This window comes from Convolutriloba macropyga, chromosome 5 (genome assembly GCF_964194025.1).
Source record: "Convolutriloba macropyga chromosome 5, txConMacr16.3, whole genome shotgun sequence".
NCBI lineage: Eukaryota > Metazoa > Xenacoelomorpha > Acoela > Convolutidae > Convolutriloba > Convolutriloba macropyga.
Window position 1 is genome coordinate 9,603,082 of NC_134472.1, and position 17,288 is coordinate 9,620,369.

A 17,288-nucleotide genomic window follows, 5' to 3' on the forward strand; every position below is an offset into this window, starting at 1 on the left:
GACCCAAAACTTTTGGAATTAATGCCAACTAAAATCCCTTAATTTACTGCTGCTCATTGGTAGGAATCGTTTGAACTATGAAACTGCAATACGAAAAACAGAATTCAAGCGTTCTGTTGTCTTGAGTTCTGTATGTCAAAAAGCAAAACCGAGCGTAAGATGAACTAAACGTTCAGACAAATATATTCATTTAACCATGGCTTAGCTTGAAAATGTTCAATTGATAGGACACAGCGCTCCCAAGCAAAGTCGTTACCGACTATTGGTTACAATGATTAAAATTAGCGCTCTTGTAGTCATATGCACGATTTTTAAAAATCTTACTTGGTTTCAACGCAATCAGTTGCATAAAAGACTGCGAATTTCTGGAATCAGCCGAGCTCCTCTTCTTGAAGTTTTCCCTTCTGGCTTGAAAGTCACGCAGCTTACCGGCCAGACTTGACTTAATAGAAGCGCTTGCAAGTTCACCGCTCCCTGCGCTACTTCCACTGCTTGATCCCTTAGTCCAGGCTATTTTGGACAGAGAAGACTGGAAAGTCGCCTCAAAGCAGAAGCCATACCACTGCGACTCGTTGGTCTTTACAAGGACCTGTAAGGACAACAAGGAAACGTTTCCTTTCTCGAGGAGAAAATTTGGATCTCACAAGTATGAGTCATCATATTAGTGCTCATCTTTGCTCTGATAATGATTTGTACAGCTTTACAAGAGGTGACAATGTCATAATTATGCAAGATAAACCATTATGGTAGTGCAAAAATATCAACTAGAGATGGTCATATTCCACCGATGGAAGATAGCGCATTCCAATCAAGGACGGTCTTCGAATTTGTTTTCAAAGCGTCAACTTCTTTTTTATGATTTAAGTCTGATAACTCGCCCGAAACGCTTTGGCTCTAATCAGCAATTTCAAATTATTTGGGCAAACATTACTCTGCTTAGCTAATCGGGAAACTGAAAATTGATTGACAACCAGATCTTCAAAAAATTGCTATTAAAATATTTAAGCAAAATCATACTAATGTTATAATTCCAATTCAACGAAATTGCATCACAATTAAATCTTACTCTATTCTCATGCTTGATGAACAGTGTGTCACTCATAAGTATTCCCTTCATGGACCCTTTCGCAATAGTCAGTTGTTCACGCAAGTCTACAATCGATACAGCATGCTCTTCGTGAACAACTACAGCCAAATCGCGCCCACCAAAATGGAACCACCCCACCGCCACAGTTCGGATGAGAACCGAGAAGTCTGTCGTATTCGCCGATACTCCGATAACACCCGAATTAGTTCCACCGACAACACGACTCGCTTCGCCAAGTTTGGATGCCGTCTCAAGAACCGGACTTGCCTCCAGTTGTTCAATTTCGGAGTAGTAGGCGGGGATGAAATCAACGTACGAGACATTTTTAGTGCTCCAAGGTCCGTTAACTTGTACTTCAGCGAACAGAGCTTGAGCCGGGCAAATCACAAGCTGAGAGTAATTTGTACTAGATACACAAACACAATATTTACCACCACTGCTCAAATCAAAATCTGTAACGATTAGATCTAAAGGTAATACGAAAGTTTTCACACAAAAATCAGACCCGTCAATTGAGTTGTTCAGAAGAACATTTACAATAGTGTTGTTAGAAAGAAGTAGTGATAAGATGTTACTGGGTTCAGAGTAGCAGCTTTTTATAATGGATCCACTACCGTAATTAGAAAGGAATCCCAGTAGTTTTTCAGACCGAAGTAAATCCTGACAATTCATTGCACCTCACCTTTGCTATGCTTCAATAAACAATCAATCCTTCAAGTTGTAGTGTTGTTTGTTTATTATAATCCGTAATGTTCAAGCATTACCAATGTTGCGATTTGTAAGCGCAACAGATCTGCGCAAATAAAAGAAATCCAAGCCGCTATTTGTTCGTCTAATATTTCAAACCAAAACATCAGCTGGTTTGAACAAACAGGTCGTCTCAAAAGTAGTGGTAGAAAATAGACAACAAAATTACCTAAAATTTATTGCGCCTCAGATATCAAGCACAAGACGTAAACCCATCCAAGCTTCCGCGAAACTAATTTCAACACCTCAAAATAATTCCAATAGTTAGGAACTAAATGGGTTCAAAAGAGGTCAATGTCAATTTAATTTAAAAAGGTTAAGAACATCCTCTCCACAAATGGATCAGAAAATAAATTTGAAACAAATGCAGTTATTAAATATTACACCCCTAATAGACTGCTGATATCTTTGTAAGATATAGAAAAATTTTATTGCTACTGTCACTCTGACTTAAACTTGAAATAAATAGACAAAAAGAAACCTGTAATTTAATTGTTACGACCATCTATTTTATTTTGGGGTTAGGAAGTTTATGCTACCGCAGCTTTTTTGGTCAGTCGATTCTTGCCGATCGATATCTCACTGAATCGCAATCTGATCAAAAAAGTTCGTTTCTCGAAGAAAAAACAGAGGCACAGAGTTCTCGAAAAATTTTTACACGTTTGCACATTTCACTTTTTGTATGCATATATAAAGAACATTTTTTAAAATAGATATTTTTGATGTCATCACGACAAAGATAAGAGCTACAAAGAACCAAGGATCTCATAAAACTTCTGAGGCTTAATTGACTATCAAGCAGTTTGCAAAAGAAGAAAATCTAATCAAAATATCAGGTCAAAATATAGCATATTCACGTAAAAGAGCGCAACAAATTAAAGACAATGCAAATAAAATTAATAAAATAATTCCATTTTTTAAAATCCCTTATCTGTCAGAGTGCTTATAAATAAAAAAGAACAAAACACGACAAGTCTTGACCTACAATTAAAAGAAGTTTCATTGACTCAACAAGAAGAGAGAAAAAGAATGGATTAAAAAACAATTAACAAGAAATCTAATAAAAAATCGAAAAAAATAGTCAAAAGACAAATTACCGGATGTGAACGCCAAATCACAAGCGAGAAAATGAATTTTTGTTGAAACACCGTTTTATCAAAATTAAAAAAGCGAAAAAAAATTGCATCGCTCAACCACTTGCTTTTGCGACCACTTTCTGTTTTGGCGTGACCCAAAATCATCATTGTAATGACTTCAAACTCATGCAAATGTGTGAACAGATCTTTAAAAAAGACAGCGCCACAGCACAATTCAAATTTCTATTACTCATAATCTCTCAAAACACACCCGACAGATTGCCGGATAATAGCAGCCATTGATTACCATGACACCGATTGAGTACCCCGAATGATTTTTGCTGGTTGTACAAAAATCATTTTAAGTGCGAACTTTTTTATTTCATTTTGTAGTTAGACAAACTTCTGTTTCATAATTTGAGGATAAAGTGGTGAGCACCAATACCAAAAAGCATTAGAGATGGTCAATAAAACTTACAAAAACATAGTTCACGTAGCGTGCATCCAAAATTAGGCTTTATCCTGTCTCTACCTTATATTTTGTTTTTCAATATTGACTCTGTTCATTTTAGATTGCTCTAATGATAAAAATTGATTGTAGTACAAAAACAAATTTAAAGTCGAATTATTTTGACTGGATTTCCCAGTTATGCATACTCCTGCTTCTTAATGAAGGGATGCAGAGGTGCAGGGGTTATTAGCAATGGCAAAACGAATTAGATATGTTAACTAAGACTAAGTTCAAGCAGCGGCCATAAAAAAAGTGCTTCAAGGGTTCATCCCGTTCGTGTATTGATTTCGATTTCCGATATTGATTCTGTTCACTTTAGATTGCTTTGATGAGCGACTGCTCTCTCAAAGTAGTTTGAGCAAAATGAGAGCAGATTAAAACTAGCCTACAGAAGTCCGAACGATTTCACGCAAAAACATTGAACAAGCTGTGAATTACAAAGTGAATCAACTAATAATCTGAATATCAACATTTTTCAGTAACATCAAATGTAGTCAGCCAACATGGCATATGACTTCGGATGCGCAAAAAAGCACCAACAAACAATTCTGAAATGCGTATTTCTCCAAAAAAAACAATGTCGTAAAATTACCACCGAAAAAAGAACACTTCATACAATATTTAACAGAATGGATCCTTAAAATGGGTGCACCGTATAAACTGGCCGGACTGATTGCAGGACAAAGTATAAACAGGCAAAAAAAGAAAAAAACCGGCAGATTGCCGGAAAATAGCCGCCAATGCCACGCTTGATGCACATCGGGATTGAAACAGAAAAAGAAAACAGAAAAGGTAAATTGACAAAAATTTCTATTCTTTTTCAGTGTCAAAAAGTGTTCTTATTCGGCGTGCGGTTTTGGTTGGATTCAATGACCATACTTAATTCAGCTTCTAAACTGAAAGTTAACAAGCTTAATACCAATTTCAACTAGCAAACACTCGAACGAACTTTGATAATCTAATTCTATGACTTAATGACCGGTCTTCATCGGTTTATCCCCTCTCATTTGATTTTGCTCTTTTGATCTTGACTGTATTCACTATCTTGCGTCATTCATTGAGTGAATGGATTTACAAACCATTCAGTTGAAACAGTGAGTGAGGTATGTCAGAAGTCAAACGTGAAAGTCATGACTCACGTAAAACGAAAAACGTGATCAAAAGATAAAGCGAATTAAAGAAAGGAGAGCGCGGCTATTAAACATGATACAAATGAAAATCGTTTCAAAAATAGTGGCCTCAAAGTAAAAAGAAAACCTTAAAGCTATATAACAAAAACTGTAACCACAGAAGAGCATGCAAATTAAGAGTCAAAATCTATTTTCTAAAGTAGCTGAAAAAGAACAAAAGGATCATCACACAAAGGCAAGATTCAATAATTAACCAAAGCATTTCAAAAACAAATGGTTATTAGTGAGACTAAACGACAAGACGAAAAGCAACGAAAACAAAAGAAAATCAAAATTCCAACGAATTTTTTTCAAAACAACTAATGTCGAAGTCAAAAAACCACTGGCATGAATTCAAACAACTAATTACGTTGACTTATGCCTCTGAAATGATGAAATTAATTCATAACACAAGATATTCACAAACAAATATATATATAAGACAACAAAATCTTGATAAGACAACAAAATGAAACATAGCCGGCAGATTGCCGGAAAATGGCCGCCGTTGACGCGCTTATATATATATATATATATATATATATATATATATATATATATATATATATATATATATAATTTAAGACAACAAAATCTTGATAAGACAACAAAATGAAACATAGCCGGCAGATTGCCGGAAAATGGCCGCCATTGACGCGCTTGACACACATCGGGATTGAAACAAAAAAAAGAGATAAATTGACAGAAAAAATTTAAAAATCCATTTGGTTGAATTACTGAATGAGAAAAGTCACGCGTCAAAGGTGAAAATTGTGACTTATGTCAAACAAAAACAGTGATCAGCAGGTAAAGCGAATTTAAAAGGAGAGCGCCTAAATAAGAGCCGTTGAAAGTTTGACGGCCGCCATTAACAACACATACATGCCCAAAACATAAAACGATGCACTGAAACGATTAATTTACTTTACTTAGGCCTGGGACGGGCCATTAATGGGACAAATGGGACGGGCCATTAATGGGACAAAGTGATAAGACAACGAAAAAATACGGGTAAACATTAAAAAAAATCAGACATTTTATGACAACCAATGATGTCAAAGTCACAACAGGGAATATCTACCGGTTCATGGATCCGAGCAATTGCACATATGCGCAAATAGAGCGCATGGGTAACAATTTAATAGACTTCAAGAGAAAAACAGCAGTCAGAATGCCGCATGTGAAAAAAAAATTGCTTGAACAAATCGGAAACTTGTCTAAACAGCAAACTTCCAAGGTAGTATGAACACCGAATTCTAAACAACCCTTTAAAAGTTAGTGAAATAAAAAAACGCTTCAAAAACAGTCGCTTCGCTCTTTTTTTTATTAAACCTGAGTGACAAATCACAACTCGTGACACAAATTTGCCTTCTCATTCAAATTCAAAAAAGTGTAAACAGATCTTAAGACATCGCACCAATGAACTCCAAAAATTTTGAATTTGAAAAAATGAGTACATGAGTTCACTGAGGGAGGGGTCATTAGACGTTACTACGGAACATTTCAAGTATTTAAAGCTCAAAATAACATAACCGACTAACGTCGGGCTAAATGCTCTCTAACGACCGGTTGGCTTCGTCAGTAGCTAGGAACGGTTTAGAGAGGCTAGCATTAGCTTAATTGTAGGGGCATAAATGAGAGCAGCGGGGTGGTTGGGGGGGGTTCACCGTGGGCCTGATGGTGTGGCAGCAGTGGGGGGGGGCAACAGTGCGGGGTAGTCAATCTCTAAGAATCGCCCTTCGCACCATAAGTATAAGTCTCCAAAACAGATTCTGTGAATCGCATACTAGAAGACTAGTGAGCTGAAAGACTCTAAGAGCACTTAATGCCCATTGGGCGCTACCTGTTTATCCCGTGAGGACGAAAAGTCAAATGCGTCAGACGAAAAATTGGTCAAGCAAGAAATCGCATAAAAAAGACCGACAGAACTAACATAATTGCTTAAACCTTCGTTTGAGATCAATTAAAAACGAATTTTTCATTTTGACTTTTAGTACTAAATTTAGTTCAGTTAGTTTAAATTGAGAATGAGAGAAAATCAGATCTCACAAAATCTCACAATAAAAGTCATGGATGTAAGAGTCAGTCAAAAAATTCAAAAATTGTCGAGCGAAAATTTTGCATAAAATAAGAATCACACTTGACTTCAAAATTTGCGTCAACATTTGTTCGAAAGCAATTAATCTAGATTCCTACATCTATTGATGTACACTTGTTGTAACGCCTATCAGTCTTATACCCATCGGTAGCCAGACTAATCAATTCGACGCATATTACCATTACCAAGGTTTCTTCCCGATAGAAAAATCATTATGGGCAAAACTTAAATTACTCACAGCAAGCAATTATCAATCTAATCAACTAGTTCTGTTTTCGAAGAAAAATATTGCGTGGAGTTAATTAATACCTCACAGAATAACTACTACACATCTTCTGGAATATCATCTGTGGCACTCGACTCAGCAGTCTGGTCGGCTTCATCTGGAGCATCTATCTGTGCGCTTGATGACAAAATTAATACTTCCTCTTTTTCATTCTCTGTCGGAGAGGAGTGGCTCGGAGGCTCAGGTGCTGAACACAAAAAAAGTTAGTTTATTCTAGAATCACGTCTATTGTATTGTAGGCATTATAGTTATTCAATGACAGTACTATTTGGAAATTATTTTGAAAAAAAAAACTGCATATTCACCAACGTTGAGCATAAGTTAGCTCCAATTTTTAATTTCAGGTGGAATTTTATTAACCAAAATATTAACCAAAACGTAAGTTGGAAATTTGTTAAGCACAATACGGACGCGGTTATACCCTCATCCCATATCCCAAATGATCACGGCAATAAAGCCACTTAGATTCTCAAAAATTGTATCACATTTAATTAATATGAATAATTCCTAACAATAAAAAGACCCAAGCCTCTCTATAAAACCAATAAGCATTAGATCATTCACAAACGGGCTTAAGCAATCTTTATTAATTTTGACTGGTTTCAACTCAGATTGTTTAGATAAAAGCGACGCTTTTATAAACTTACTTTGATCAGAATTACCTCGACAAATTAATGAAGACATTACGCAGCATTAAGCAAAACCAGGAAAAACATTCGGGGGACGAAATAAGTTTAATCACGTGAAATATTAAGACAGCCCTTAGAACAGCTGTTTGCTACTAAACAGAGCCGTCCAATTGACTGAGCATAGCCGCCAAACAGACAGTTGAAATCCTGGTTCCCGGAGACATCTAACTCCAGCGTCAAAACAGAGACGACGAATTGACAGAAAATAGCTGCGATAGCTTTGTAGATCTTAAGTCTCAAAAAGATGAGCACAGCCGGCATTCTGCCGGAAAACAGTCGCCGTTGACCCTACTAACTGTTGTGATTGAATCAATGAAAAATTAACGAGAAAACATACCAAACATACACCAAAGAATGCCGGAAATTAGCCGCCATTGATTCCCATAACCCCAATTGGGACTGAAAGAAATGAAAACATAGCCGGCAGATTGCCGGAAAATAGCCGCCGTTGACGCGCTTGATGCACATCGCGATTCAAACAGAAGAAAAAAAGAAGAGACAAATTGACCAATTTGTTCTAATTTGGCGTGCTATTTCGGTTAGATTCTAAAACTATACTTAATTCAGCTTCTAAACTGAAAGCTATAGAACTTAATACCGTTATCAGCTTGCAAACACTCTAATGAACTTTGATAACCTAATTCTCAATGCCTTAATGACTGGGCTTTATCGGTTTATCCCGTCTCTTTTGATTTTGCTCATGACTTTGACCGTATTCACCACATTGCGTATTTAATTGAATGCGTGAGTAAGTCAGAAGTCAAACGTGAAAATCGTGACTTAAAACGAAAAACGTGATCAAAAAAGGTAAAGCCAATTAAAAAAAACATAGCAGGAAAAGTCTTGAATTCCAATCCAAAGAATTGATTTAGTTCTGACCTGACAGCAAAACAAGCTGTGTTAGATATCCGTTGAGAACAATTAATCTGACAACATTAAGATTAAACACTTTTACCACAAGAACAAAAAACAAGCGAGACCAAAAAGTCAGATCTATTTTTCAAAGACATGGTCAAAATCAAAAACCGACTTCTAAGAACTCATGGCACTTAACAAATTCCCTTGTTGCTCTTTATCAGCCGATGAAACCTGTCATTAATTAGGTTAAGTGATAAGACAGTAATAGGTTCAATAAATACTTGCGAAACTCAAAAATTCACTGATAGTTATTTTTTAAAACCGGGTAGCGTATAACTCAAAGAAAGCAATGGCTATGAATTGAAAAGATTTTAAACAAAAAACCTGTTTTAGAAACCAATGAAAACGGTCAATAATGAGACAAAGATATAAGATAGTTAACAACAAAAACTTTTAGTTAACAACAAAAAATCGCAACACTCAAAAATTCTACAATATTTCTTGAAAACAATTGATGTCAGTCATATAGGAGGCTTCAGCTTTGAACAGAAACAATTTAATCGACTAAAATAACCCCTATTAGCAACCTATGAGGGATTTTATTGATGAGAATAAACGTTAAGACAACAAAAATTACTAAAGTACAAAAAAGACTCAAAAAATAACTATAAAATTTTGAGAAAAAGTAGTGTCAAAGTCATGAAAACTAATAACCTATTAACTCGGACCACTAATTAGGCTCTTATGCGCTTCATTATCAACCAATGAGACCTATCATTGATGATACTAAGCGATAAGACAACAGAAACTTTTTGAAAGACGGCCAAATCAAATATTCTTTAATGTTTTTGACAAAAAAAGTTTTCAAGTTATAAAAAGTTTTGCCTCCCCCTTGATGAATTCTAGCAATTTAGACTACATACTAAAAGCTCTTAAGGTAAAGAAACTCTGAAAACAGAAGTGAAATTGACGCACTTGAAAAAGAACTTCCTCTCAAAAACGAGAAAATTTGTTCAAACACAAATTTCTGACTCCACTTTAAAGGTAAATGGAAAAAATCACACCATAAACATAGTCTAACTTTCGCTCTCTTTAGTGCGTCAGTGTGGCTAAAATCACCACTCTAATTTGACTTACCACTGACGTTAAAATGTCGAAAAAAGCGTGAACAGATCTTAAAAAAGACAGCATACCAATACAGTCCAAATCCCTTGGATTGTAAAAAGGGGAGCGCCTAAATAAAGGCCGTTGAGAGGGTGACGGCGGCTATTAAAAAAACTGATTGATGTACGAGAACATTTGTGATGTGACAACTGTTTTGATTTCATTTCGTTGTTAGACAAACTCTGTTTCTTAATGAGAGCATACAGGGGCTGGTATTAATTCCAATAAGCATAAGAGATGACAATTAAGACATAAATAAACAAAAATTAAGTAAAGGGCATCTGAAGTTGGATTTTACGGGTTTAACCTGTTTCTATCTTTTATTTCGTTTTTTGATGCCAATTCTGTTCAGTTTAGATAAAAAAAAACATTGCAGGGCAAGTCATGAGTTACAATCCAAAAAATGAACTTACTAAGGACCTGATCAATAACAGCAAGATTAAACTAAGATAAACAACCTTGACCCAATACGCGCAAAAATGCACAAAAAATCAGCAGAATTTTTTTTTCAAAATTTACATTTTTAAGTATTTCTGACACAATAACAAGAAGTTGACACTACGAACCCTTGGAATGTGCGCACAAAAGGATAATATTGTGGGAATCAGTGACAGAAATGAGGCATATAAATTAAAGAAATTGGAAACAATTCGACTCGGTGGAGTCAAGATAAGATGACCTCTGAACTACATGCCGATCACCTTGACCACAGCATATTAAGACCTTAAAAAATAATCCTCTAGCAGTTCTATATCTTATTCTTGAGACTAAGCAAAAAGACCACAAAATAAAAAAAAAACAAAACTAAACAAAAACTGTTTTAAAATAAAAAGGAAGTGCGAGCATGAAAAAACGACAGATAAGAAATCAAAAAGATAATTGTAACCACTTATTCCTCAATTGCAATCGACGAACCCTGTCAATATTAAGACAATGATATCACGAAAATCGCAAAAAATCACAGTAATTAGTGTCACAGTAATTAAAATATAAGCAATAAACTGAAATAATTAATAGAGAACAATTAATGCACTAGAGCAATCAATGAGACTTGATTGCCCGTATTTTGGTTTAAAAAAACTAAGAAACAATAATGGTCAAAACTCAGAAGTTCACGAAAAATTTACGAAAGAATTATTTCATAGTAATAATTACCATAAGCTGTTAATTGAAACTCTCATATAGGTTCATGTAGAATTTGTTACAAATTATAGGAGACTGTCAGGCGTAAGACAAGAAAACATAAAGTTTAGTGAGGCTAGCTTTAGCTTAATTGAAGGGACGTGGGGTAAGCGCAGCGGGGGGTTGATGAGGGGTGGGGCAACAGTGTGTGTGTGTGTGTGTGTGTGTGTGTGGGGGGGGGGGGGGGGGGGTAACGGTTGGAGCGCGGTTTTTGGCTGCACCGTGCCTATACAGCCTGAACTATATGTAGGGGTGGGGATTGGGGGTGACGTGAGGGGCGCTGATGGGGGGATTTGTGGGGCGGGGTGGGTGGGGTATGAGATCAATTTTTAAGAACCTCCATTCACACCATAAGTATAGGTCTCCAAAACAGTTTCTGTGAATCGCATACTTGAAGACTAGTGAGCTGAAAGGCTCAAAAGAGAGCTCAATGACCACTGGGCGCTACCTACATCACGCCACATAACAGCAGCTGGAGTAGAGAGAGAGAGCTAGATAGAGAGAGAGAGAGAGAAAGATAGTGTGAGAGATAAAACGTGAACGAGAAAGAGCAGGAAAGTAACCGCAACCAATAGAGAGATAGAGAGCTAGGAATATTTTCCTTGATGAGATTCGACTCTGCAACTTCTAGTTTTCTAGCCTTGTTAGTAATTTAACCATATAGAAAAAAAACTGAAAAGTGCAAAATTTAAAAGAAGTCTCCAGATTTGGCAGTGCAAAAAATGTTCAAAACCATTTCTTCTCTTTGGAGTTCTGTCATGTAACCCATCTGCAAGACTTCAAAATTTTCGTTGGCCAGCAATGATCGTTTAAACCAGAAAAGGAGCTAAAGGGAGAAAAAATGCTAAATTTCGAGTCATTAAGATATTGATAACAATTCCACTCTAGAAACTAGGCAGCAGCTTATGATCAAACCTTGGAGAACGTCCCAGGTGCCGGAAAAACCAAAAAAACTTCAAAAACTTAAAATTAAAAAAGTTTTTAAAAAATTGCTTGAATTCGTGATATTTAAAACTTGAAAAACATTCCATTACATCTAGAAACTATGCAGTAACCTATAAACAAAAAACTTGCAAAATTTGAAAATTCCATACTGTTTACTGAACTAATGAAACCTGTCATTAAAGCCTCTATGTGATCGGACAACGGAAATAATTAAAAAAGGGGCAAAAATAGGATATTCACTGATATTTTATGACAATTACCGGCCAATTCGTAAGAAGCATTAGTTGCCAGTTGATGTATTCAAGTAGTTGCACATTACCGCAAGTAGAACAAGTATGTATAATTTAAACAGTGCGCACGACAAGAAACACTGAAAACTGGAGTCAAACTGCCGCACTGAATAAAAATTGCTGTCAAAAAACCGAAAATTTGTTCAAATACCAATTTCCCAATCAACTTTAAAGGCAATTCAAATAAAAAATCACGTCGCAAACCTACTCACTGTTTCGCTCCATCTACCACGTGAAAAAGCCGAAAAGAGTGTTTACAGATCTCAAAAAAGACAGCACTCGAATACAATCCAAATAATTTGGATTACAAAAAAAAATTAGGAGCGCAATAATAGCCTGCTGAGAAGATGAGGACGGCTGTTAATAAGCAGTACACACTAAGAAGCTTTGATAGCTCAATGCACTTACTCTTTAAACATTGAGTTTTAGTGCCCGGGCATCATTGTTTTTATCTCGTTAGGAGTGATTCGGCTTTTTCACCCTGACCGTATGTGCTAAATGAATTCTCCATCCCGTTGGAACAGTAAGTGAAGTAAATCGAAACTGAAAGTGGTGACTTATGCAAAACTTTTAAAATTAACGTTAAAGAAAGAGCGCGCCTAAATAATAGCTCTTGAGAGGCTGGTGGGGCTATAAAAAAACGATTAAAATAATTTTCACTCTTTTTCATTACATCTTGATGTTATAATTCGACTATGAATAAGTATAACTTCTCTCAGCTGCTCTATTATCCGTCAATTAGAGTGACATACATTCAGTTGGCCTTATCTCCTTGAATTCAAATAAAGGCAAAGTCAATTTGAAAGCTAAGAAATCATTTTAGAGAGTGACTTAAGTCATGTGTGGCTACAACTTAATCAAGCAAATGAACAAAAAAAATTCCTCCATTAAGAGTGAAAAATAACGTCACGCACGCAATTCAGTCAAAATTGCATGAATGAATGAGCAAAAAGCCGATTTCAAAAGATCGTGACGTCATATTTTGCTAACAAAACCATGATGTGAATTTACGAAATTCTCGATTTAAATTCCCTAAAAATGGAAAAGTCATTTTTAATGAAGAAAATCATGTACGAGCAAAACAATTGATCGGCCAAAAGAAGAATAACCAATAGCGTCACCAATAACCAATAACCAAATTAGCTGCTGATTCCCGAACTTCATTGCATAAAATTGCTGTTTGTCTTCGAGCGGCGTGATAAAATGACCGCAGCAAAACGAATAAAGATCGCATATCTGAAAAAAACGGCAGGACAGGACCTGAGCCGCATTCAGAAAAATTTCATTGACAAAACATAGCCGGCAGATTGCCGGAATAGCTGCGAAAGAATAGACTTGCGTGCCTTGTGATAGAGATAGAAACAGATACAGATATAAGTTGAAAAAGTTATCGACGCCGCTCAAAAAAACTATGTACAAAACTTAAACGATAAATAAATAAAGCTTGTTAAAAATCATTGCACAGAAGTCTTTTCATTAGGGACCCTTTTTACACATATGAATTCCTTTGACCTTATACTAATTCAAAATAAACTTATTGAGTGAGGTAAGTCACTTATGATCAAAATCTAATCACGCAAAAATCTTTTGCTAGAGAGAGTGAGAAATGACGTCACACGCGCAAAAGCAGTTAGCGAGAGGAAGAAGTCATTCAGAAAATTTGACTTTTCAACTTTGAGGTGTGAACAAATGTAAAACGAAAAAAGAGCGTCAGCCGACGTAACAAAAAAAACCAAGAGCACCGCACTATAGCTACGCTCAGCTTACAGATTCGCAGCTATAAAAAAATTTTAATAGGTTAATGCTCACAGTCTTTCTTTTGATTGGAGTTGAGCTCGTTGTTCTTCTTCAAGCGCAGTAGAAACATGGATGCCTTTCTCTTCCTCTCGGCCTGAAGAGTCTTCTCATATTGACTCATTGGCATTGACTCAGTCTCGTTGACGCGAGCAGGTGATCGGCTGTTTATCGAAGTGCTGCTTTCATCCGGAGGAGGGTCAGGATTCCGTGCTTCTAGTTCGGACAAAAACGCAGTCATTGCTAAAATAAATCGCCATGTGGTAATGCTGAAATCAAAATAAACGTTTTTTTTGCTAAGAACCAGAAAATGTCAAAAAAACCTATATGAAATTTATAAATTTGATCAGAAACAAAAAAAAATTCATCCGATTTGATACTTGCAACAGAATCGAGAGTTCTTCTCAATCGACAGGCGGGCGGAGGATCAACTAAAAAAAGCCCAAGGAGCATCAGATGATTACAGTAGAGCGGTCTTAGTAAGACAAAAGATTGAAATGTTTCCATCTGATTTTTAGTGAGCTGCCACTAAATAAGTTTAATTGCTTTGAACTCTGAATGAGAAATGGCAATTTAAGACGCAAATATCAAGAGCTGTCGAGCACTCCAGCTCGCCAAAATGATAACTCGTTGAAAACTTGCGTTATACTAGTAAATCCTTACACAACATATTTTATTAGTAGTTTTACTGGCTTTAAGGAGTTTCTTACCTCTTATCGCAGCATCAGGGTCATCATCGGCAGACGCTTTGGAAATCCCATTCGCATTATCTTTGTTCTCAACTTCATCTTCGTTTTCATCTTCTGATGCTTGGGATGAAGTAGATTCTATAGATTTAAATTTGCTTTTGTCAACCGCTACACCTGGAACAAACATCCATAATCTACAGCGGGTCAGCACCTTAAATGTTCAAAATTTTGCGAAAAAAGTCAAATTACCTACTACTAATCATTAATTACAATATACCTGCTACTAATAATTCATTACAAAACCCAAAACATAATGCCGTGAGATAACGTTCAATACGACCGCCAAATCTTTCATATCAGAAAACTCAGATCGCGCGTGACTTTACTCACGCTAGGGTACTCCGTTGTCAAGTTACCACAGAAATATATCTGATTCAATGGATTTCAATCAAAGAAATAAATATGTTTAAAAAGTCATCCTAAGGTGCAGTTGATCCTCTTCAGGGATCACATACATTTGAGAATTAGATTCACTTTTTGAGTTAATTTTATTTTCAAGTCTGTCTGGAAAATAACGTAGGTCGAATTGCTTTTAAACGTCGGGCTTTGTCAGTAGCTAGCTGCGGCATAGGCATGCTAGCTTTAGCTTGGGGAAGGGGTTATGTTGGAGGAAGTATTAAAGTCCAAGAATAGCCATCCACACGATGAATTCATGACTAAGTGAATCGCATACATTGATACATAGAGATCCGAAAGACTGTAGAGAACTTACTGCCCTCCGGGCTTTACCTGTTTATCCCATTCTTGATGTAGAGAAGTCGAATGGTCAGACAATCAGACGAAAAGTCGGCAGATGGATAATCGCGTAAAACGACAAGCAGGACTAATATAATTAATTAAAACTTCGTTTGAGAACAATAAATAACGTATATGCCGACAAATTAATAATGATATCAGTATTCTTTATGTGGCGAAAGCACGACCATTGTCGAGAACTACTAATCCAATCAAAAACTCGTCCAGCTACACTACTAATTTCAAACATAGATATTAAACTACAAATGCGATTACAGATCATAGATATTAAAAAGCATCAAGAAATGAAACAAACTAAATACACGCTAAATAGTTTTGCTAAAGCGTTTGAACCGATGATCATCCTGAATTGACAGATAAAATCTTTCGATTTCTACTTTTACGATAATCTGAACAACCAAAGTGACCAACTTATACTTCCAAAAGAAAACACAGCCTTTCAAATATATGATACACAAATATCAAAAAACTGAGTCCAACAAATTACAAAATCTAAAAAATTAGTCCCTGAAAAATAATCGATCACGTCCCCCCTTTTACCTATAATGCGAACAACCAAATTAACGAATTTGAATTTCCTCAACAGTGTTCGAACGTTTACCGATCTTTTTAAACTATTGGAGAAAATCTAGAAATTTAGTCATCCTAAATGTAGAGAGAATGTTCTCACAATTAAAATCTCATCAATTAAGAGCAGGAGTCATTTTTAAGTTAGTATGGAGGAAGGGGTAGAATGGCATAAGTAGATAGGTTAAACAAAGAAAGAGGGTGATTTATATGCGGCGAGATAGGTCTTAGGTTGGAAATGGAGGAGGGTTGGGATAAGCAGGCCTGTAAATTGAGAGAAAGTGTAAGGGGGAGAAGGTGTGCGGGGGGTAGGTGTTGATTGGGTGGAAGGGCAACTATTATGGTATCAAAATTACACAAAAAGCCCTCTTCACCTCAAATATATCAGAGGTTAGAAAGAATTGCGCATTAGAAACAAACTGATATAAAGCACCCCGTTCGCAAACTGAATTCAATGTTCGAAAAGAAAGCATTCAAAATTAAGACAATAGCACATATGCTCAAGCTGTCAAAAAACAGCAAAAAAACATTCTTTATTGGGTGAGAGCAAAAACAATAGCTACTTTGTTTTTTGAGAGCAATTTCTACGATGAGATGAAAAATGCAGCCAAAATAAAAAAGATCACATTTCAGCATAATGTTCCCTTAAACATAGCCGGACAATAGCCGACGTCGTGTAGCTTTACCCGTATCGGGTTGAAAAATGAAAACAAAGATGAAAATTGAAAGACTTAAGTGTCGAAAGGTGTATTTAATTGGTGAGCAGTTTCAGACTATTCAGTTTTAGATTCTATAAAACGCACATCAGCTTCTAAACCGAAAACTATTCAGCTTAATTTTAATGCCAGCTAGCAATCGCTCTGAACTACGATAGCATAATGCACTATGAATTAATGACAGGGTTTCATCGGTTTACCCCATTTCCTTTGATCTTGCTCTTTTGACGTTGACCGTATAGACTACACTGCATAAGTCAAGGAGTGGAAGAATTCAAATCAACATAGCTGAAATTTTGAGAAGTATGTGAGGAGTAAAACATTAAAGTCCTGACTTAAGTAAAACGAAAAACGTGATCGAAAGGTAAAGCGAATTAGAAAAAGGAGAGCGCCTAAATAATAGCCGTTCAGATGCTGACGGCGGCAATTAATAAACACATCGGCAAATTGGACATTGGACTTCAGAAAATGTTCGTTGCAGAATTGAACAAAAAAGCGTAAACAAACTCCTCATTCGCGTGTCATATTTTAATATTTTCAACGTAACGTAAAACAATTTCCGGTACAAAACTGTTACAGAAAAGCAAATCGCTCTGATAATCTT

The 17,288-nt window shown here is 36.1% G+C and overlaps 3 protein-coding genes across 3 annotated transcripts in view; 1 reads left to right on the forward strand and 2 right to left on the reverse strand.

The window, feature by feature from the left end:
* The window catches only part of LOC142339118 (uncharacterized), an 88,758-nt gene extending 86,940 nt beyond the window's left edge, over window positions 1-1,818 (reverse strand). The window contains exons 1-2 of the mRNA XM_075388857.1: window positions 1,067-1,818; window positions 325-589 (exon numbers count right to left, since the gene is read on the reverse strand). Of these exons, the coding sequence (XP_075244972.1) occupies window positions 325-589; window positions 1,067-1,759 (958 nt within the window). The 5' untranslated portion in view covers window positions 1,760-1,818. The remainder of the gene's footprint in view (window positions 1-324; window positions 590-1,066) is intronic.
* Window positions 1-17,288, forward strand: part of LOC142339117 (endothelial differentiation-related factor 1-like) — a 242,983-nt gene that overhangs the window by 64,952 nt on the left and 160,743 nt on the right. The window lies entirely within an intron of this gene.
* The window catches only part of LOC142339115 (uncharacterized), an 82,787-nt gene continuing 72,399 nt past the window's right edge, over window positions 6,901-17,288 (reverse strand). Inside the window, exons 11-13 of the mRNA XM_075388855.1 lie at window positions 14,607-14,759; window positions 13,912-14,139; window positions 6,901-7,161 (exon numbers count right to left, since the gene is read on the reverse strand). Of these exons, the coding sequence (XP_075244970.1) occupies window positions 7,013-7,161; window positions 13,912-14,139; window positions 14,607-14,759 (530 nt within the window). The 3' untranslated portion in view covers window positions 6,901-7,012. The remainder of the gene's footprint in view (window positions 7,162-13,911; window positions 14,140-14,606; window positions 14,760-17,288) is intronic.